The following is a 24,163-nucleotide window of genomic DNA, read 5'->3' on the forward strand; positions in this document are numbered from 1 at the left end:
TGTGACAATTTGTCATCTCAGTGTGTCATTTATTCCATTTATGTTGTATAGTTAAGTATGCCACATCAATCAATACAAGACCTTTTTCATTTAAATGACAGTGGTGAGATTTAAGTTTTTTAAAAATATTTTTCATAAAATAGACAGAGACAAAACCAACCAACCAACAACAAATAGAGGTCAGGATTACAATCTCAATTTCCATTCTTATATTTTTACTACTTATTTATTACATCTCATCCACACAGGTAGCAGTCACCATATTTTTTTTTCAACATTCTCTTTAAAAAACGAAGGCTGCAAATAAAAGCTTCAATCAGTTATACTGGTAGCCTGCATGGACTGCCTCAGTTCTTACCAAAATCACTCTCAAAAAACATTCAGTATTAAGACAGAATATACAGTCATTGGCCACTTTTTGACCACCACTCTAATACTGTGTAGGACCTCTAGTTGCTCTCAGAACAGCCTCAATTCTTTGTGGCAATTGTTCCACAAGATCCTGGGAACAATCATTACATTTTGGTCCATATTGATATGATTACACATTCATGCTGCAAATTTCCCATTAATTGACATCCTGAAGGAGCTCTATTGGATACAGATTTGGTTACCATGGAGCCAACTTAAGTACACTGAACTTAATGTCTTGATCATGATGTTAGTTTGAGATCATTTGTGCTTTGTGACGTAGCACATTAGCATGATGGAAGTAGCCATTATTACATGGGTAAGTAAAACTCAGAGTCCACATGATTTTATGTACTGCACTGCTGCCACATGATTGGATGATTGTATTCTTATAGTTCTCTATACAGGTGTTCCCAATAAAGTGGAAGGTGAGTGTACATTCTACCAGTGATAAAAGATCAGAAGGATATGGTTAAGGGCAAAAATGACAGGTATAGGAGGCTGGAATGATACATTTAAAGCAAGTATGTAAGAAAAAGTCTGTGGATGCTATTTACAGAAAAAGAAAGTAATGAGACAAGCTGCCTGAAAACATGCTATGATATGTACTATGTAATATCATTCCTAACTACAAATGCAAAATTTTCTTACACTCAGTTTGTACATACACTAATGTTTCCCTGATTTGTAGTTTAATCCAAAGACCAAAAATGTATCAGTGAACAGCAATTGTAGTTATTTTAATGCTAAAACAAAAACACAAATCAATGTTTCCCTTTTCATTGAAAAGACAAAACATTTCTGTCTACTCTTCCACATTTTACATATAAAATATGATCCATGCTTGGTTGTTCATAGAAAAGGCTGTGTTAACCAAAGAAAAATGAAAATAACAGTAGATAAAGTGTCTCTTATAATCAACAAATACAAAACTTTGATTCTAAAAATGTGTTCATATGCCATTTTTTAATGCATATAAATTCTTTAGTCTTGAAATTGTTTTTAGCCAAATATGCTAATATACTTTACTAGCATAAGGCAGTATGCCAAAATGCCTTGGTAATTATTTTCTTTAACCAAATATTACTATTTTAGTAGTTTGCTGCATTGTTAAATTGTGTGTTAAGATTATTTTGTTTTTGCAGTTTCAGTTAGTTGCTAGAGTTCCTCATCTATGAATGGGATGTTGAGGTCAGTGAACTGTCCAACTGTTAAGTCTTGGCTACTGTGAGATGGGATGGATGACAGGAAGCCAGTCTGGCTCTGGGTGACATATATAGATTGCCCACCATCTCTGTGCTGTGATGGCTCTTTTTGGTTCCCATCATTGGGGAGAGCTCTGTGCACGGTGGTGGGAGGCATTGGCAGGCTGGGAGCACTCCCCATACCCGCTGACCTCTGCTGCATTAAAGCAGCTATCTTCTGGCCTGAAATAGAACCTTTAGATTAGACACTGGAGACTTGGACACAGCTGGACTACCCATGCCCCTTTGCTTAATGCGGCTATTTTAAAGCTCCTTAGGCAACCATGACCCTTGTATCCTCAATCTGATGGAAAAATCTAAAGCAAAACACCACAGTCATGAAGACCAAGACAATAGTATAGTTCTAAATGACTCACAGTTCAAACGACTTAGTCATAACTTGCTTAATGAACATGGAGCAGAAAAGCCTTCTTCTGATCCACCACATGCAAAACAAAATTCTGTCTACATGTTACTGACCTTCCAAGTCCAGGCTTGTGAGGTCTTGCAGGCTGTCTGAGCTGACAGTGGACTCCCAGTCCAGGTTGTCATTATCAGAAGTGTCCTGGTCCAGCTCAGGCAGTGTGCAGGCCAGCATGCTTCTGTAGCAGATACAGAGAGTGAGTGAGTGAGTGAGTGAGTGAGCGAGTGAGCGAGTGAGCGAGTGAGCGAGTGAGCGAGTGAGCGAGCAAGCAATGTCAGCTGGTGATGAAATTGGTCACAGGGCTGGGCACCAAGGTATAGAGTAGTGTGGCCTATGTCTCTGAGCACCTATTCTATAGCAGGACTATGATAAAGTCTTTGAAAAAACACAGGTAATGGTAATGAAGATAATGAAGATTTGGTTCATGGAGGTCCACACTTACTTCTCCTGCTTTATGGATTTTATCCTCTCAACCAGGGTCTTTTCCTCTTCTATGTCTGAATCTGAGGGAGATTCCATCTTTGGGTTGTCCATAATCTTGTATAAATCAGAAAAGTTATCATTACTGAACCAAGGCTACACAGTGTAAAATTCAAATGCAACAAGACAACCTGCAAAACAATTCATATACATTTTAAATATGAATTGTGAGTTAAAACATTTCCTGCACATCCTTTTTCACTAAAATGAGATCACATGTGATCTTTATATACATTCGAGCATGGAAAGTTTCAGGACATGTCAGCGTATCTGCACATCCAATAATCTATTCAGTGTGCCCCTTGATAGGATATATTCTCACAGTGTTCTGTCTACGGAGCTTGAGCCGTTTCACTGCTATGGCCTCTGCCTGCTCCAGCTGCTGGATGTCCTTCATCTTCTCGTCATATCGCTTGATCTGCTCCATGATCAAAACCTCCAGACACCTGTGCAAATCATAATCAAGCCATACATTCACATACCATACCATAGCATAATACAGGGACAGGGCAGAGAAAAGCAACAGTGAGCAAGACTTCACCTAGAAGAGATCACATTAACTAATTACTCTCACCAGTTAGCATGAGAGCTTGCTAATTGATTATGCTCTCCACATACAATGAGATGTCGCCTTTGCAGATTAAAAGTGAATGAAGCAAGTGGGGAGCTCACAGTGTGGTCTTGGGCAGGTCTTTCATGCTGAGTAGTGGGTCAGTCACATCTGGGCAGCGCAGAATGCAGGGTGCAAAGACAATGGCCAGCGAGTTAGCGGACATACGGTTGTGAGATTCCTCCTTGGCCACTCTAAAGACAAAAGGTCAGTGGAAATGTGAAACAGCTTCTGTTACAGCTGGCTCATCTTCCTCAACATATACAGGAAGAATTTACTGATAGAGTTCCTTTGCACTGTGTGTGAAGGTGATGTGTGATTGTAGTTCCTTCAGGTTCTCAAGGACTAAAAGGTGGTTAATACAGATAAATAAATAAAAAAGATAAGTAGCCTACTTGACCAGGTGAAAGATAAGTCTTTCTAGTGTATCGAAATTAGAGGTAGGCAAGTCTTCTAACTTCCTATAGACTGCACGGAGCCTCTCAGATTTCTCCGGCAAGTCTGAGGGAAGGAAGAAAAATCGCAATCGTACATAAACTTGCATTCACTTCAACCAATCCTTGACATCATAATTTAGACCCTTCATAATATAAAAATGCATGACAAAAGCACACAGGAAATACATACCAATGGCATACAGGAAGTCGTTGTAAAGGCTAAAGGTCATGAGGGGTTCTGGTAACTCGCGTAACCAGCTTTTGATTACACCAGTAACTGTGTGAATAGGGTAGTTTTCAAGACATACATCCCTGAGACCTAAAAAAAAGGATTATTGCAATTAGTACATTTATAGTACATTTCAATATATAATTATATTGTAATACTGTTTTTAAATCACCCATTTTAATACTACTGATTTGGCAGACTGACAGTCAGTTTGCTGGAAACCCAACACCCAAAATAACAAAACAAAAAAAATCTGATTTGTCAAGTGCTTTATGAATGGTGCTTTTCATTAGTACACACATTATTATTAATAACTAATAGAAAACTAGTGCAATTGTCTTTTTACACTGAGGGCAGTGTAGTGAAGAGAGCCTGCTGCTCACTCATGTCTAGCAGCTGATGTAGCTCCTTGGCCTTGCAGGCAGAGCCTGACTTGCGGTAGATGCCCTCTATGTACAGCCCGTTCATCTCCACATGTGTCAGCATCATCTCCAAGATAACTGGCACTGGGCTTATGCTGTTGGTCAGAGCCCTAATGTGCACACCAAAGTGGGTAGTTGTTTTGTCTGTTTCAGTCTGTTGCACACATACACACATGCCAAACACGCATGCACACACAGCATTCATGAGACAGTGACATTTTTTTCACCATTGAACAAAACATTTGAGCTAGATATCTGGACATAAGTTACTGTTATTTCTAAACTTCTTATATAGCTCTTTCATCTTGTCTAACTGAGTGAAGACATTCTGGCATCAGCATCACTGCTAGAATTGTAAAGAAGTCTAACACTTTTGTATGTCTAAAGGAACTTATTAAAATAACCTGCTAAAAATTCAAGGCACTGCAGGACACAGAACAGCCTACCTTTCTGGGAACACGCTTGAAGCAGTATGTGATTATCTTGCTCAGGCACTTCTTGTGACACATCATCTTACAGGCTGAAAAGCAGAAAAAACACTTCACAGTTCACAGACCAAAGAGCCGAGAGGTCCAAATGTATTTTGCTAGAGGAGAGGGTTTTTGGAACACTCACAGCTACACATGCAGGCTTTCTCCATGCCCCAAATAAAAGAGCAACACAGGTCACATGACTGCACAATGTTCACCTGACAGGTACTGAACGAATGGTCCAATGGGCTTTCCTACATAGGCAGGAAATGGATTAGGGGTCATGGGTCAGGTAATTGTGTGACCAGAGAAGTGCAAGAAATACTGCATTACAGCAACAAATGCTCTTAAAATGTTAATCTATTCTATCAAATGAATACATACTTAAACAATGGCTACTTACACATTTGTCATTTTCACGTGCCCTCTTGGCTTTTTTCGTGAGCTGGTACATGAAATAAGAACACATGTTGACACTAGTGAGATCATTTATTTCAAAGCTAAATTCTGAAAATGAAAAGTCATGAAAATCTCCATTGTTGGTGAAAAGGTACCTTCACATTGTCTGATTCTAGAGAGTTTCTTTTGATCTCAGCTCTACTAAACCCATCCAGAACTGACTCGAACAGATTTACCACCATGGGCACTTCATCTGGCTTCTTTGTGGCCAGACTGACCACCTTGCTCTTGTAGCCCTGCAGCAGACCTTTATAGCTGATCTGTGGGTTCTGATGATCAGAACATATAGCCCGAGTCAGATAAAATGAAATGTATCAGTCAATTACGTCCCCAGAGGAGAAGAAACAATTTATTTTGACACAAACACTGCAGCATTCTTGGGCTGACACTGTAAATGTAAAAAAGTCATATGTTACATAGGTGGAGCTTACTCACAGCGAGAGAATACATGCTTTTAAGGGTGTCTCTAAACTGTAAGGTCGCTGTAAGGAAGATCAGCTCCGTCTCTGAGAGCTTGTTTACCCGTGACTGGAGATCATTCATCTGCATTCAACAGACCAAGAACACAGACACTACATCACCACAATTCTCAAACAAACAGGGCAGGAAGGTTCATTACAAAATGCACAAAACTCCAGTTTTATGTCTGGAAATTCAGTCTCTGAGTTAAATTGAGAATGCCCATTTCTCTCTACTGTCATTCTGTACTCTGCTTTGCTGTGCACTCACTCCCACCTGATTTCCCAGGAACTCATCCAGGTGATGGAGTTCGCTACAGTCTGTGATCTGACGGTTCATGGAGGCTTTCCATTGCTCTTGCACACGTGTACCACGGCTGATCTTGATACTGGGGTTGGATCGTTTGCGGTTGAGCGGGGCTGGTGCACAGCCAGTGTTTGCATAGTAGGACTGGGGACTTCTAACTGTAAGGCAGAACACAATGTAAGGAGAAAGAAAGAATAAAAGAAAAACATTGGTCCATCTCACCTTCTAAAATTAGGTACCGCTTTCTTTCTATTACGTTCCTACCACCCTCCAATTCTAGATGTTCTTGTTAGAGCTCATCAGCAATTTACCTTGTTCATTGTTCTCAGCAGGTGACTTTGCCATGGTAGGGTTTCCTTCTTGAGGCATCAGACGTTTCTTTTGGCCTCTTGGGAAGTACTTACTAAAGAACGTAGTCCTAAAACATTCAAATAAAGAGAAAAAAAGTTAGGACATTTTGGTCTATGTTTCATAGCTTTATAAAGAAACGTTGCCAATATATGCCAAGATGTACAGCATTACCTCTGGAAGAAAAACAAGCAAGCAAGCAAGCAAACAAAGAAAAAATGCTGCTGTGTGTGCAAGTTGTGAGCAGTTAAGAGAACCTACTCACTTCTCTGGAGCAGCCTGTGGTGAGGGCTGGGCATCACCAGCCCTGTTGGTTGTGATCGTCTTAGACGCATCTGTTTCTGTAGGCTTCTGAAAGTAAAAGTTCTCATATTAGATAAATGACAGCACTGGTTTGCAGGAAAAGCTTTGACTGGGATAGTTTTCCAAACACAGAAAATCCATAATTTACATGCAAATCTTAACTGTCAAATCTTAACTTGACCCTTCATTTTTTTGCCACCAAATTGTACTAGATTTTACACTGCCTTTCGTGTAGTCAGAGAGTGGCCACAGAAGGACCCATATGTAAATTATTGTGTTATTGGGGATTTTTAAGAGAAAACCCTATGCTCTATGACAGAGACTACTGTGTCAAAACCATGTCCAGAAAACCACCCTTTCATTCAAGACAATTAGAGCATCATCAGACTACATTCACAGAAATGAGACCAGAGTTCTACAGTTTTTGCAGCAAAATCCGCACCTTAAAGAAAGATACACATAACTGTAACCCTTTCCCACATTCTCAACACTTCATGCTCCTAGAAAAGTGTGTTCCAAAAAGCAGGGAGTGAATCAATCAGAGAGGAGCTGCACAGCTGGTAGAAAGATGCCTTTGTGAGGAAGAAAGGCATAAGAGGGAAATGACAAAGAAAAACTCAAAATGGGCCCAAGATGATCATCGGTCACATGACACAAAATCTTCAATAGTATTTACACAACACAAAAAAAATCCCAGTAGTATTTTGCTTGTTTCCAGTGTAGATGAAAGCATAGATTAATACGTAGCTTCTCACCACCACCAAGAGTGACCGAGACACCCACAGCATGCTCTAACACACTTTGACCTTTTTTGCTTAGTGATGAGATTTTAGAAATTCCACTTTATCAAACAAACTGTTATTTTGAATCATTATAATCTGCCTTATTACACCAGCTCCTACAGAGCAAATTATTTAGTTTGCAGCTAAATCTTAAACAGATGTGATTAAAAAGATCTGGTGTCAATGATTAGTCCAAATTTTCTTAACTTGGGTGTGTTACAAATTAAGAAACTTGGAACATCCCCAAATTAATGGAAAGATGGGTATTAATAAACTGGATTTATTTAAATGTTATATGATAATCTATTGTATCAGACTAGTGAGATGGTGAGTAACAGAGACAAAAGAAACAAACCAAAAAAGCTTGTGGTCACCAATTTTTACCTCACATTAACCATTTTCCTCACATACTACTACTCAACATGTTTACCAACTAGGCTCCACATCCTTCTGTGTGCGCTCACCGGAGCCAGTAACCACATGTTCACGTTTGTCTGAGACAATGCTAACAAAAAAGGTCAGAAACCAGCTTTAACAGAAAAAGAAAACGCATTCAACCACTATAAGAAGATTGAGCTCGGCCCAGTTTTCTTGGAGACATTAACATTTAAACCTGCATAGCATTCCAGCTTCCACTGTTTACAGCATGGAACATGATGCTCAGAGTATGCATGCAGAGACCCGTAAGCCTTCCATAGCCCCTGCCCACTTGCTTGAGATGGGCTCTTTCGATCACCTGGGCTTTGGGCAGCCCCACAGATGCGCTGGCCTGGAAGGAGCCAGCAGGGCTGATGGGTGGTAGGGGAAAACTCCAGTACTCCATGTCATTGGCATCCACATTCGAAAGCATGAGGCCACTGCGTGCGTGCCCCAGCCGGCGCTTGTGCCCAATACGCTTGCGGCTACGCAGCTGCACCTAGTGATGTCCGAACCACGATTTCAAAAGCTACTTCAGAGATGACAGGCAGAAACGGCTAGTAGAGGCTACTGCATAGTCATTGCAGTGGGCACTTACAAATTTCAGCTTATAGTCATGCACAAGTGAAAATTAGATACATTTTAAAAACACAGTACAGTTAACAAGGAGTATTTTGCTGGTTAGGCCTGCAATTGTACCTACATCAGCCAAGGATGGACTGCTATCCGATTCAGATGAGCTCAGACTGGACAGATTGTCTAATGACATTGAGATTCCTCGACTCCTAAATCAAAACAGTGATATGTGGGAAATTAACAACAAAACATGGAAAAGCACCACGTTACCACAAAAGACAGGTACACACAAATACAAAAAAAAACAAAAACAAAAAACTCCCAAAAGCTATAGTGGATCCAAAATTGAGGAATGTTCTTACTTTAAACTTTTCATGCTCTGATTTTGCAGCTGTTGGTCCTCAAAATGGCTTTTGTCCAGAAGTGCTATCTCACTTCTCCTTTCCCTCCATTTCTCCACCTTCTCCTTCATGACGGATGGCTTGGAGCGCTGAAGGGGTGCTATGCAAGAGCCATCATTTGAAACGGCCTGGACTGGCCTGGTTGAGCTGTTTGGTGAAGGAGGTACCATCTGAATTAGTGCTGGGGTAGGGAGGGTGCCTTTCATCTCCTTTCTCTCTTCTATACCCTGCATGCTAGGTTGGTCCTGACTGGTGAGTTTTGTCAGACATTGAGTGGAAGCAGAAATCTTGATTCTGTTTTCTTGCTGTTTAATATCGATACCATACTGGCGTCTGAGCTCTTCCAAGTTGTTGGCCTCTGGTGAGAGGGTTAAGACGGGTACTGTTGGAAAAGACTTTGTCTTATCATAATGAGGAAGAATTGCATTGCTCCTCCTCTCCTCTGTCACTTCACTGCTCTTGGTACTTTCCAGTATATTTATATCTTCTTCTTTCACATGCCTGGGGGAAAAGAAAAAAAAAAATCAAGATTTGGTTTATCAGAAAAGAAATGAGAAAGTTTATAAACATCTTCTCATTCCATGAATTATTTAGTGGTTTGTTGTGCCATACAGCATGACCAGTGATCCCACACCAAAATTCCATATAATACTTAAAATATTTTAAATATTTAAAACCAGAGCACACCTTTTAAGTTCTGAGCACCTTTTCAACATCTTCAGCTTTCTGAGGCTCTCTCTTTGGCGCAGGTATTCTCTTCTCTGATGAGATTCTCTCCATGCCTTCTGGATCACAATAGCTGCCCTGTAGCAGGTCGATGCATGATAATTGCGCCAGCACCGCTGAGATACCCAGGAAATAACCAAAATCACACGTTACATGTGTTACACTTGTACATACACATAGGATACACATGCACAACCTCACCAATTCACAAAGAGAACATAACTTTAGATTCTGCTGGTGAAAGGTAGCACCAGAGGAAACTTCACATCAATACTTGTATGGTTATTATGGCTTTCCTCTTCATCAAGAAGTTCTTCCTAGACAGGCATGCACGGAACCAGCGCTGCAGGGTGAGAATACGGTGCATCACTTCTCTGTAGAGGCTTTCTTGGAGTTTCTGCCTCTCCACTTCCTTTAGAAACACCTGTGGAGAGGAACAACTTCTCATTTATGAAAAAGGCAGGGAAACGCATCTATACATTGAACTAAATCTTAGATCACAGTGGCAGACATAGAAAGGATTGAGACCTTGGTCTTGCCAATCTGGAAATGGCTTGTGTTCATGCCGATTTTGCACAGCAGGTTGGAGATATCCTCCCGAGGTGTAGATGCATTCTTTGGCAGCAGGACCCTATACTCTTCTGTAAACTCCTTCACATGGCACAAGAAAATAAACTTAAATGACTATGTGCCCGTCACTCAAATTCATCCTTCACATGGATCACATACAAAAAGATTTTTTTTATAAACAAAAGTCTATCTATGAAAATCTAGGCAACAATGTAGATTTCCATTTACTTCACTCAGCAACTTTAAAGCTAGTACTCAATGACATCTCCATTTAGAGTATGAGGGTAACAAATTACCTTGAAGGTGTACTTGACTCCATAACCGGACCTCTTAATGCGAACTGTCTCCAACATGCCCGTGTACCTCAGCTGTCGAAGGACAAGATCTTCATCAAACTGCATCTCCCTCTGAAATAATGCACAAAAATATAACCATACACAAACTAATGACTCCTCTGAATCTGAATAACAAACAAAATGTATAACTTTGTAAATGACTTTGTTTAGAGGGAATTTCCACTTTACCTTCTCCGCATTAGATCTGATACACCGGATAAAGAAGGGTTCTGCTTTCCTCAATGTGTCCAGCAGCCTCACCAGAGATGTCTGCCCAGTGAGGGACATTACATCATTTAATGCACCAAGTTATCCATTAGCATCCATTAAGTCCCATAATTTGCATCCAACCTTTGTTTCACCGCTGTGATTGAATGTCTAAAGTGCACAGCTACACAGGCTTTTAAGCAAAGATGGAAAAGTATTGAATGGTTTGGAGATAAATAAGCTGTTCAGGAGGCAGAGGTCTTGCTTAAGCAAGGAGGAGCAGGAGCAGTGGGCATTTAGCACAACCAACCTGGAACTGGGCACTGATACTTGGGGGCTTCTTCTTCTTATGAAGGTGTAAAAGTGACCTGGTGTCACGGTTATGCAAGTTAAGATCCACAATTAGCTTCAGAGAGCGAGCGTTTATGAGATTCTGCCCAGGATCAAGGAGAGAAGAGTAAGAACAGTGCTTGTTCAGTCTGAGTACTCATGTGGAAAGGATCTTAATGACCATTACACTTAACATTTACCTTAGGTATAAGCTGCTTTTGTCTGTTTGTCCTGTTCTTCCTGGCAAGGGACAAGACAAGAGAAGGGAGAATTTCAAAACATACTGAAGGAATATGTTAAGGAGGAACTAGTCCAGTGGTGTGGAGTGTGGAGAATGTAATATGACACCCACACTCAATGAGAACAGTGCAACTTCCTCACAGAAATGGTAGATAGACGAAGCTTTTGAGGAACTTCACCACATAATCTCTTAATGCTGTGGAGGACTTTTGCATGCAATTCCCTGATTTGACCCAAAGCAGAGAGCAGCAGGAGAGAGAGAGGTTTAGAGGGGGGAGGGGTTATTGAGTACAAAGAGTTAAAAATCAAGATGTGATTAGTAGGATACAGATATTATAACAGATGAGTCACCTGATTACAAAGTGCCCAAACCAAAACCAAGATCCATATCCATCTCAGGAAGAAAAGCATCAGGTGCACTTTAATTAAGGATCTTAATTAAGACCTGGTACTCTAGCTATGATAGACTTTATGAAGATGGCTTATGAACTCTTAGTATTCAGATTAGGTGAGAACCCAAAGGGCTTGGCACAATAGAGCATCTGTTTGTAAAGCATTTGGTTTTGAAGTTCACACGAAACCAACTTACTTCTTACTCTCAAATGTAGCAAAAATGTCCTCAAAGGCCTCTAGGGGGTTGTCCTCCGAACGGTCAAATGAGAAGTCTATGAGTGAGCGCTGGCTGTGTAGAGCAAGCAGACACCAATTTACCACCTGCTTCTCCAAGCAGAAGCTATGTGGTGCTTTAAAACCTTGCGATACTTTTTTCAACTTATTCATATAAACAGGATATGCCTGTAATCAGAAAATCTAAATGGAAAAAAAAGCCAAAAACAACAAAAAAAAAAACATCCCATATAATAAACACAATTTAACTGACTGTAGTTTATGCTACAGAAGAAATCTCTTGGGAGACTCCAAGATGTACTGCACTCTAGCCCAGACCTTCCACTCTTACCTCATCAGTCTGCCCATGGCTACACTGGGGGGCCTCATTTCTTGCAGGGAACGGCGCCCATAGAATCTACGAGATTCTAACAGTACAAAGAATTTGCAGCACCACACCACACAACAATTATCATTATTAAATAGAATTAAGATTGTTCACTGGTATTCATTTTAAATAAATTAGACAACGATGCAAATGCACTTATAACAAAAAAACATTTCTGTACAAAGTCCATAACAAATACTTCCTTGAGGAAGTAGAATTTCCATTTGATTATATTATGTATTTTCTTTGTCGAAAGACACAGAGACTGATAATGCACTGATACTAAAGTGTGTTGTTACCATGACATTTTGCGAGTGATCGTCGGCCCATCTCCTTGAAAGCCGCCAGTGAACGAATTGTGGCCCGAAGAATCCCCCACCTAAACACAGCCACCGGATCCGAGCCAAGGAGTTGCCTGATGTAGCTACACTCACTGCTCCGCAGCAGGGCCACAATGTCAGGCCGCATGTGGTCTGTGTTCTTTGCCCTGAAGTCCTGTAAGAGACATGTATTAGGATGAAGCTTCATCAGCTTGGTTTCTGTAGCAGGGTGCACTGACTCAAACACCAAGGACTTTTCCATTTTTCACTCCAAGAAGAATACTTCTTGCTAGAACCTTCCCTCTCTAACTTTCCGTATCTTACCTTTATCTGGTATTTGACCTTGCCAGCATAGTGGAGGACTATGAAAGCAGGCTCAAGAACTGGAGTGGGCACAAAGAAAGGGTTATCCTGATGTTGCCGCTTAAACTTCTCCAGCAGGGTATTGTCTGTGGCATGGGGAAAACTGCAGACAGAGAGTAGTAATGTGAACACCTAGCCTTTCTACATCAATCTTCACTGAGGTTTAAAAACCGATGAGCTGAGTGGCAGATGGCATGAACTGAGATTAGCTGGACTTCTTTGTGACGGTGAGGTTAGCGGGACTGTTGTGAGGTTAGTGGTGCTGCATTGTGCAGCTCCCTCACCTGCTCTCCTCATCCAGCAGGTAGAGTAAACCAGTGGGTTTTTTGCTGATGAGGTTAATGCAGCCAATGTTATCAGTGTAGTCAACAGTGGTCCAGGTGATGCCTTCTGCCAGGTATTCCTCCTGTAAAGCAGCAGACTGTGAGCAGCACAGCGATTCAAAGTCCCCCATTCTTACAGAGCAGTTGGAGCTCAGGCAACTCACCTGCTCTAGCCTGAATATGTGCTGACTACAGTAATGCTGGAGCTGTTCATTTGCATAGTTAATGCAGAACTGTTCGAAGCTATTAGTCTTGAAATCTTCAAATCCAAATATATCCAGAATACCTAGGGACAAGCACTTTAAGCAAAAGGAGATACAGAATGATTACTACAGCTTTCTGAATAAATGAATTCAATACCCTGAATAAAAGGTATTCAATTACTACAAATCATGACAGCACACTAAAAGGCACACTTAATCATGCCTGGATATTAGCTTCATTATCTATTCTTTAGTCCAGGGTACCTGGCTTTGGTCTCACAATTTCAACGTTTTCACCTGCTTTGTTCTATATTATTAATCACAGTAATAATTCAGCTAACATTGTGATTAGACAGGAAAGCTCAGTACCGGTACAGATTCTTCCATGTCTCTCTTGTTGAGAAGAGCATAATTAATGCGCAGTACAATCCAGTCAAAGAGCGAGCTGTACAGAGACTTGGCCATGGAGTCTCGTGCCGTGACGGCCTAAGGAAGAACGTTGATAAAAGTTCATCAAACCCAAAGCAGCCCTCATTCACACAGACTGATCACACAGTTTTACAATGCAAGTTATAATGGGTATGAATTGTTCTTAGATATTATAACAAGATGAGCACTTGGTGGAAATGTTTATATTGCTATATTATTAAAAGAATCAAGAAAAATTAACCATATGTTAGATCAATGTCTTCATTAATAATTACCAGTACATTAACTGACATAACTAACAATCCAGGCCAGTTTTCTAACTATATCTTAGACTCTAGTATGCCAGTTTTACCTGACTATGAGTGTACGGCAGAATCAGGACATCATTGGCAGTCATTGCTTTCCTTTTGATCAGAGCCTCCATTAGGAGCTCAACCTTGACCTGCATTTTAAGACAGAGCACTTAGAGAGGAGTCAAAATAGAGGTAGCCAGCCAGCCATTCTTCCTGTTGGTGGCAACTGATCAAACCCCCATGACATTCATATTTATGCAAGACACAGCAATTACATACACACTGCTGTAAGCCAGGTGAGGACACAAATAAAACATGAAATTTCAGACTAAATGCAATAATATGAGAAACGTTGTTCAGGTTCCAGATTGCAGTTAGCTAAGCTAAACCAATGCAGAGGAGCATGGCCAACAGTAAAGGGAAAATGCTACCTTAAGAAGGTCACAGAGAGTTGAGAGGACGTCTGCAGGTCCCACTGTCACACCCTCTCCATCTCCCTTCTGCTCATAGGTCACATTACCCAGGTACAAAATAGCAGAAAGCACAGATAATATTCTATGGAAAGACACACACATTTTAAAATAATTATTTTTATAGGCAATAATTAGGCATATTATATGAATTAATAGATTAAAAGTGTGTATTCATATGGAAAAAATCCAAAACATTTGGACATGAAAAAGTAGAGGGACAAATATTTTCACCCACACAGCAAACACCTAGAATGTGTTTAAAAATCTATAACATCTAAGCTTTAATTTTCTAACATATTAAACATGATCAGTGGTGGTCCTACAGGGAGAACCTGTCCCCTGATAAAATGGTGAAACTATGAAATAATGGTGAAATAATAGACAGCAAAGAGATGGTCTACAGTCTTTAAAATTCTACCAATAAATATTAATAAAGATACCAATTAATGTAGCCAGTACATCTTATTGCATGATGGGTGTTTCTAATGATGTTTTCAGTGTCTGGTTTTGTACACAGTCTTCATCCATTGCAGTGTTTGGCTGTATTTATTATTTTTATTTCCATAGTTGCTCAATCTACACCCCCAGGGACCTGGACACACATCTTGCTCTTCCATAAATACAGACTAGTGCAATTTAAAGAACTTTATATAACTGCAATAGCATTTGGCAGATTTCCTTATCCTAAATGAATTATACTGGACATAGTATTTAATACGATTCTCTGCAGGAAAACGTACATATTGTTATCAAAATTTGAGTTCTCTTAACTAGTCATGCTCCCATAGAACAGTATGAGAAAAATGGGATTGGTGCTGACTACTCAGTTGCTAAAGATAATCCTTACAGCAAGGTTAATGCTAACCCCAAGTAAAAGTTTTGTGAATCTCATTCCATGGACATAACACATACTTGAGCATAGGTCTTTGACAGTTTCATGTCAGATTAGGTGTAGATCTGATGCTTCCTGCCATGTTAAGGTATAGATGCCTAACCAAAAATATAATATCCAGGAGAAGATACACACCAAAATTGTTCTCCATCTCACTCTCTTTCTTACTCAAATATTCTATCAATCATACAGAGCTTACTTATTCTCCACTTTATTTTTAAATTTTAAGTAGTTAAAAATGAAACACTACTAGATTCAAAGTACCCGGCATTTTCCCTTTTAAAATGTACCTAATTCAAGTCTTAATGCACTTTAAAATATGCATGTTCATACTGTATAAGGCTTAATCTGTATAATGTGTCATTTACTATACAAAAATCCAATTCAGGATGTGGGCATCAAGTTCTAAAAAAATCTAAGACACATTACTGAAGGCTACAGAAACACATTGCCGAAGGCTACAGAAATGTATATGTCTGATTTTTTTAAAAAGTAACCCAAGTGCCTGGGAGTTTATTGAGACTCATTAATAAACCTGAAACATACCTGATGTTATATGGAAAAACTTTGGCAACTGTCAGTTGCTTTGACAAAATAAAAGCAATAATAACAAGAAAAAACCCTCTGGAAAACAAAAAATAAATAAATAAAATTCACTTACTGTTTCTTGGTTGCCGGCAGAAAGCCAACCATTTCCATGGCCTGATGAAGCCTGTTAAACTCACACTTGATTTCTGCTTGATCCTCCAATTGAGGGTTATCCTAAAATAAAGAGAGGAAGAAAAGATCTCAATGTTTTTGGACCATTTCAACAAACCCAAATACCCAAGAACAATACAAAATCTCCCAGAAGCCACAGAACATTCCAATGGCCAATGTGAGCACACATACTAGAAACTAGACCTAGCACCACATCATCTAGTACACCACATTGGGGGTGCATTACAGCTTGAGTACCACTACTAATCTAAAGCATCTGCAGTTGAATTTAGTTATTATTATTTCAGCCCTGTGAATCTAAAAGCACATTTATGCTATCAGAGGCCTGATCCACAGGAATGCACATAACAGTTGTTAAAGCAGAATGAAATGGCTTTATGGTAGAGCAGGTGTCCTCTGTGTAGCTCAGTGGGTCACTACCTGTTTGAGATAATTATAATCTTCTGGTGCCAAGAGCTTGAACTCCTCTTTCTCTTCCTCAGATGAACCAATCAGCAAGTAGTAGAACACATGGTAATTCCTGTAGTGTAGGTGAAAAGAAAAGAAAAGAAAACAAAACAAAACAAAAAAAACAAACATTCTAACATCCTTTACTAAGGCAGTAGATATACTCTTACTGAGAATGTTTGTATAGTGAAATCCAATGTCTGGATCAAATGTTGCGATGATCCAGTGTTTTATTCCTTTACCTTTCACTGCTCTTTCTGGTCACAAGTCGGCACTTCTCCAGCAGGTACTTCTCAATCATAGCTCTGAAAATTAATCAAACCGTGTTTGAGAAAAGCAAGCTTTGTGCATCTTTCATCTCTAGGCAGTTCCATGAAATCATGTGAGTCTTACCCTCTCACAATGCCTCCCTCCAAAAAGTTCACCTGGATAAACTTCCCAAAGCGACTTGAGTTGTTGTTGTAGGCTGTTTTTGCATTACCAAAAGCCTGTTGAAGAAGAAAAGGAATAAAGAAGAAAATTTTTTTTATTTTTCAACACCTTATTAGCTGAGCTGTAACTGATTTACTCCAGTGAATAAAAGGGTAGTCAGCATAATCTGGTGTAGCAGTTTCTGAGAAATCTGCAAGAGAGACACAATTTGAGGAATATCAAACCCTGTTAGTGAAACCAAAACTAACCATATGTAGATATCTTATCACATGGTGAGAATTAGAAAAGTTATGTGTCATATTACTAACTTACGGGTAATCACCAGTTACTTTTATAGAGTTATTTCCACTAAGACCGCAGCCAAAAAGTTTCTCTGTACTGCAGAGCACCACTGTAGTCTGTTGGGTAAAGTATGTGTATACACACATTTTAGTTGAAACCAAAAGCCAGCCCTAGATGTGAGTATTTTACTGGTTGAGGTCTGATTTGAAGAATGCGTTCACAACAAGAAGCGGTGGTATAGCTCAGCTCCTGTCCCAACAGGCTTGGGTGTGGCTGACACCTTTTCCACATGGAACTGTGGAACTTCCACATGAACTTCTCCTCTTGATGCAACTGAGCCTACCTTTAAATCACCCCAATCTACAGATTCAGGAATGAGCCAACAACCTCCCCATTTTTCCACAGCACCGTGTGTCAGTCTGATTGAATGTATTGTATCTGGCCATAATATTTTAATGTTGTTACTTCCTCGTCCATGCTATGATGGTCTATACCAAAGCACTTCTGGAATGGCAATTCTAAACCTGCAAACTCCACTTGATACATTTTCTCTTTCAGTCAAATCAACATTGGTAAAAGGTCAATCAATGTAGATAGAAGATTAGGCTTGTGATATGTGTGTGTGTGTGTGTGTGAGTGTGAGAGAGAGAGAGAGAGAGAGAGAGAAAGCATCAGCTGGTATGATTAAGCAAGTACTAGCATGTTTGTGATTGCTCTGGTATTCTGAGAATGCCACCAATCTTCTTGCAACCTGAAGACCTATCCCTCTGTCTTTATGCAAAGAAGTAGCCAATCTGTAATACTGAATCCATTAGTGCGTCAAAAATAAGATAATCACTGACTCTGAATTCTGTATTAAAATACAGGCCATCTGTATGTTGGTGGTGTTCACACACACACACACACACACACACACACACACACACACACACACACACACACACATTGCTTTGCAACATTTACTCATAGTTTGTTCACAGAAGAACTGTATTAGATGCATATGAAAAAATCCAACAACAACACAATTATATGCTGTAACAAACAGTTCAGATTTGCTTAGTTATTGAAGACAGTTTAAAATGTCCTTAAACATGTGTTCTCTATCGATTATAGGTACTTCTCAAGTACCAACAATTTAGAAAACATATATTCATAGTACATTCAAATGACAAAGAGAGGATCAAACGCCCTTCTAATACAATTACGCCAAAGCAGCAGAAACCTGAGACCACTGACCACTCAATCCCACTGTATGAGACCCATTCTAAATCCATTCTTAAACACATTTTTAAAGATTGCATCCACCCTTGACTTATTCTAGTCTCCGCCCTTTGTGTATTTTTGAAAAATGCACAGTAGATGCACAGTAGGGGCTGGAACGAGAGAGAGAAAGAGAGAGAAAGTGTGAGTGAGTGAGTGAGTGAGTGTGTGTGTGTGTGTGTGTGTGTGTGTCTGGAGGTGGGGTATTTTGACTGACAAGTGTAGTGGGAAGGAGAAACCAAGGGAGGAAGGATATCAACATTGGCCATCACACAGATTAGCCTTATGCTAAGCATCATAGCTATAATAGTAGTGTTTAATAACAAAGCAGTTTCAAGACAGATAAGTCTTTTGAAGTGGAAAATTTTCTCCACCAGAATCCCTGATGATAATGAGCCGAATCAATTATCAGTTGATAACTGAAAGGTTTTTAGGACCCATTTACATATAATTGAGAAAGATCATCATTTCATCATGAATTCAGGGTGTGGTTACAGATTCAATTCCACTGAGTTTTCAGGCTTTTGAGGATTGCAATTTTTGATTTGACCAGTAAAACATTTGTCGAACAAATGACTTGTATTACCAGAATACCTAATCAAGCTGGTGACTGAATATATTTCTGAGTCAAATATGTACATTTAGGGTTTATTTTCACTTTAAACCATTCCAAATCCCAGAGATGTTCGGAATTTGCAGGTATGGTGGGTCCCTGGAAGAGCTGTGTGCCTTCAGAATGTGTTCAAAGGCAGGTCAACCAAAAACACTGAATGGAACACAGACAGCACGGCAGATATCCCCACAATATGTTAGCAGTGATCAGTTGTGTTCATCGTGCTGTCAGTTGTGTTCACCATGTCACAATATTTCACAATGAAATTGTTCTCCTGCATCCCAGAAACAGCAGTGGAAGGCACAATTTTCTTCAGGCACCACTTCCATTATTGTGCCAACCATTCCAGGACAAACAGACCTTGATGACTAGGCTATTTTCTGAAGAAGAGGTAAAAGTTCCCAGAAATGTCATGTAAAAAGTTGTTCTAAAGTTAATTATGACATCAATGTGTGACCTGCGGATGATGCGGATACCCTTTTTGGTGAGTTTTATCTCAAAAAAGTTTTTTAATTAAAGAAAATGATTTTCCTAATCTGCCAACTATCATTCAAACCAAATTATGTCTTCGTGTTCCTGGGCATGGCAGATGAAAGACAAAGCCTCTGGGGAATCCTGAGAACTCGCGTGACCTGTTTGACATTTCTTTTTTTCCTTTCTCTCTCTCGAACCTGAAGGCCATGCGGTATTAAACCCTGCCTTTGCCAGAACTGCCAGATCACAGATAATGAGTGAAATTACAAGAACAGAACAAAACATACCAGCATGTCCCACACTCACTCCTTGTGGAGCATAGGAAAAATGACAACTGGCTAGTGTAAATTTTAGTAATTAAAAACCATTTAAAAGCAGTAAAACACCCAATCCAGAAGTAATCTAGCCTACAAAGACAAACCAGAGAAGACAGGAAAGTTTAGTTATTTCTTTGCTGCAACCATCAGTATTACTCTTTTTAATGCAGACATCAACTGTCCCTTGTTTCAAAACCACATAATGTACAATATTTGTTAAAGGAATAAATGTCATCTATTTAAAAACATGTAAAGAGAAAACAGCTGAAGGCTGAGTTGGCTGTAGATCAGACAGCTTCTCTTTAAGATTCTAGAAGCTTTTCTAGAACTTCATGCTCCCTGACATTCTTGAGTAAAACATATGAGCTTCAAGCATCACCTCTTTTTTTTCCCACATCGTTTTAATCCTGCGTTTAACAATGTATAAGGGACTACAAGCAATAAGCAGTATTAATAGAGTCAGAAGCTGAAGAAAGAGTCAGATCAGTTTTTCTACATTCAAACAGCCCAAGCAGGAACTTAAAGGGGGCAACCTGTGCTGTCACTTACTCCGAAATGGGTCCGAGTCAAAACCTAGGTCTCAGCCAAAATATGAAACCTTCTGCCACACTTGTCCCTGTTTTTAAATAAGTCTGATTGAGTAGAATTTAAATACATTTGGCTTCTGAGGACTTTGCAATGCTGAACACAACTTAATCTGTTTCGGTTTACTTAATTACTGCCCAAACAGCATTTCCTAACACAGTGTGAGTAACATTAAGCCACTGCTCGTATTTGATCATTATGTATTAAAGTATAAAATAAAAGAAATAAAAATCTACCCTGATGTAAATGATGCAAGAATATAGGATGCGACAAATTGGTTAAATTGTAATTCCTGTTAGTGGTCATTACTTCCATTTTGCAAAGACCATCTGTCAGAAAATAATGTTGCAAAAATATATAAATTGAGAATAATGACTCAAAATCTGAGAACCATCAAATTGCCTTCAATGTGAAAAGGTTAAGAAGCAAATGGCTGATGTATCTCATTAAATCATCTTTATACATTAATCTAAATGTAGAGCTCCACAGACTGGGTTTGCTGAGTACTGAACAAACCCTCCTGTATTCTGTAGTGCTGTACCTCAAGCACAGGGCCTGCGCCCAGGATGGTCCTCTCCACGCTGCTGGTGCAACCTTTTCGGCTCATGGCTGTCAGGCAATGGATCAGGAAGTTGGTGCTCTGCGTTTTTCCCGAGCCACTTTCCCCAGAGATGACGATGCACTGATTGAGTTGTTTGTTCAACATGGTGTGAAAAGCCGCGTTGGCAATGGCGAAGATGTGAGGGTCCAGCATGTCCAGAGTATGGTTCTCATACATCTCCACATACTTGGGGTTGTATATTGGCAGGAACTTAAAGGGGTTGATGGCAATGAGGATGTTGCTTGCGTAGGTGTAAATCTGGTTCTTGTGGAATCGGCAGCACAGAGTGTCCAGGATGGTTTTCTCATTCAGCACAGGGAGGTTGCACAGATCATTGCAGTCCTCTGGCTGGGTCATAAGGATGCCTTCTGTTGCAGGCCTGCGAGCTTCTCTTTCATAATTGCTGGCTGCCATGTGGTCATACCAGCCTGATCTATCAGTGTTTTCCATCTGCAGGGCAAAAAAGTACCCATGGCTTTCTGAGATCTGGTCGCGGACTTGCTGGGGCCAAAGGAGGACTCTTTCAACAGGTAGGTCACTGGCTTGCAGGACCCACTCCTCCCTTCCAAACTCCCTCACCTCCACCAGTTCGTAGGGTTTCGACATGTCGAGGCCCAGAGTAGGTGCAGCGTTATGGATGATGCTGGCTGCAGTAGTGCCTCTATCAACTTTAATGGTGCAGCATGGGAAGGTTTTGTGGTCCAGCCTTGCGTAGATCTGTAGAACATATGCTGACTCATGCTGAGAGGCTGCTTCATTGCTCTTCAGGATATTCATTGTAACTTACAGTCGCTATGCCTCACCACATCACCTGCAAATGAAGGAGGTGTGTAGGAGTGTGAAGGAGAGAATGCAACAAATCAGAGAAAAAGACCTCCAGTTAATGCATGTTCATACTTGTTCATACTTGTAAACTAGGAAGTGCAAAGTTCGATACACTCAGTAAAACCTGCTCTCCCCAAACTAAATGGAGTAGCTTAAATGGTTAATTATTAGTACTTATATAAATAATTAAGTCATGCTTTTAAAAAATGCCTTGTTGGAAAGAATTGGGTGGTAATGTCTGCTAATATTTTCCTTTCACGCAGTTCTGTGAGATCCTAGGTGTTAGCCCAACATACAGTAAAAGCCCACCTTTAATAGCAGATGATTAATACACACGGCTGGCGTTCTTACCAGTCTCTACTGTGAAATTTACCAAAGGGTGCTGTGAAGCAATAATTATGGAAGCAGAAATATGTGGACGTCTGACGCCCAGACTCCAGAAAAAGTACAAAACAAAACTCGGTGAGCCAAATTTAGAAATATTTTGTGGATAAACTTACCTGTTTTAATCTGCTGTTATTCGATTAGCTAGGGCACGAATCCATATCCAGTGATCAAAAAACTTTAAACTTTCTTCGTTTTGTTTATTAAAATAAACTTTGCAAAAACACGTTGAAACCAAAAGAAGCAGCTCACTTGCAACATATACATTTACTAAAAACCAAAAAACACCTCTAATTAAGAAATCAACGAACTAAGATGAAATCACGACGTCAGCTAACTACATGTTTACAAAAGCTTTGAATTCCAGAAGTGTTTTTTTAAACTTCCTAGCTCGGTAACCTACCGCACTTTACGCTGGCCTTCGATTGCACTGCCGCGATGCTCGCCCCTGTAGCAAGTGTCAGCGCTGTAATGACGCGATAGTTGACTGAACACCTAAACAGAGCAGAGCAGGCCTACTGCTGAGTGCAATAAACATCGCTTTCAACTTTTTTTCAGTGATGAGCTGATGAGCTATTAATCAAAAAAACTAAATTAAAGAGAAAAAGCAACACTTTACTCGTGTGTAAGAACTGAAGTAACCTCTTCATGGTTCTCCGTTAAACAACGAAACCAAAAACTGGTGAGTCATTTAAGGGACAAACGAAACTGTTCATGCTAAGTTAATGTTCTTGTGAAACAACGCTTAACTTCGTTTGAGCCTGTTTGGCAAATATATAACGAATAGTGAATATCAAATAGCTAATGCCTAATATATCCAATAAATCGTAGAGGAAATAGATGTACACCCAATAAACTTGTTGACAGACTAATGAAACGATTCGTTGACAAATGAAAAGTGCTAACGTACGCACCACACCGTAAACCTATATATTGAGAAGCACGTTTCCCTATACTGTGGTTTGCGATATTTGGGAGTCTGTAGTCTTCTTAAGCTTTTCCGAAAATGCACTAGATGGCAGTATTCATCACCGATTTCATGCTACAGAAGCCTAAACAGACACTACACCAAGTCGTCACGTTTTCTAGGACATGAATCCTGACCAGCTCCATTGGTCAACATTAACTCGGCATTCCACATTATGATGTATGTTATGCATGTAGAGAACGCGTCCACCCAGCCTCCTGGGACTTAAAGTGGAACTTAGACTGGCATTGCTAATCACCAATTTATTTATTTATTGCATTATGTTTAAATATACACTATATGAACAAAACATGTGGTCACTTTATTATGCCTATATGAGCTTGTTGGGCATCCCATTCTAAAACCATAGCCAGAAATATGAAGTCCCCACCCTTTCCATATGCAGTTAATACAACCTCCTTTTTCTGGCTTTTCACAAATTGTTGAAGTGTGTCTCTAGAAATTTGTGTCCATTCAGCCATAAACGTATTTGTGAAGACAGGCACTGATATTTGACGAGAAGGACTCGTTCACAGCTGACATGGAAATACATCCCAACGGTGCTCAATGGAGACTGTGTTCTTCCACATCAGACTCATTAAACCACATTGTTCTGGGCCGGGGCACACTGCTGGACCAGATCTTCTCTATACTGTTGCCACAAAGTTCAGTGCATATAATTGTGTAAATTTGAAGAATTAACATCATCCTTCACTGGAACTAAGCAGCCTAGCCCAAACCCTGAAAAATAGCCCCAATCCATTATTCCTCCACCACTAA

At 39.9% G+C, this 24,163-nt stretch overlaps 1 protein-coding gene across 1 annotated transcript; it reads right to left on the bottom strand.

The window, feature by feature from the left end:
- Nucleotides 1–9: 9 nt before the first annotated feature.
- myo9b (myosin IXb) lies at nucleotides 10–22,799 on the bottom strand. Its single transcript, XM_027020878.2, has 40 exons — nucleotides 22,533–22,799; nucleotides 21,148–22,018; nucleotides 17,037–17,131; nucleotides 16,886–16,948; nucleotides 16,617–16,716; nucleotides 16,138–16,238; nucleotides 14,543–14,666; nucleotides 14,171–14,260; nucleotides 13,759–13,875; nucleotides 13,351–13,485; nucleotides 13,148–13,269; nucleotides 12,825–12,966; nucleotides 12,480–12,675; nucleotides 12,145–12,220; nucleotides 11,776–11,868; nucleotides 11,147–11,186; nucleotides 10,927–11,049; nucleotides 10,599–10,679; nucleotides 10,371–10,481; nucleotides 10,033–10,155; nucleotides 9,779–9,928; nucleotides 9,466–9,620; nucleotides 8,740–9,279; nucleotides 8,505–8,586; nucleotides 6,565–6,650; nucleotides 6,263–6,369; nucleotides 5,922–6,109; nucleotides 5,622–5,729; nucleotides 5,282–5,455; nucleotides 5,131–5,172; nucleotides 4,873–4,981; nucleotides 4,704–4,777; nucleotides 4,219–4,411; nucleotides 3,797–3,925; nucleotides 3,565–3,670; nucleotides 3,232–3,363; nucleotides 2,882–3,005; nucleotides 2,522–2,616; nucleotides 2,136–2,257; nucleotides 10–1,838 (listed from the first exon to the last, which is right to left on the bottom strand). The coding sequence occupies exons 2-40, from the start codon at nucleotides 21,982–21,984 to the stop codon at nucleotides 1,570–1,572; spliced, it is 5,754 nt and encodes a 1,917-aa protein (XP_026876679.2). The 5' UTR covers nucleotides 21,985–22,018; nucleotides 22,533–22,799; the 3' UTR covers nucleotides 10–1,569.
- Nucleotides 22,800–24,163: the final 1,364 nt, after the last annotated feature.

The sequence above is a fragment of the Electrophorus electricus genome, chromosome 18 (genome assembly GCF_013358815.1).
Source record: "Electrophorus electricus isolate fEleEle1 chromosome 18, fEleEle1.pri, whole genome shotgun sequence".
NCBI lineage: Eukaryota > Metazoa > Chordata > Actinopteri > Gymnotiformes > Gymnotidae > Electrophorus > Electrophorus electricus.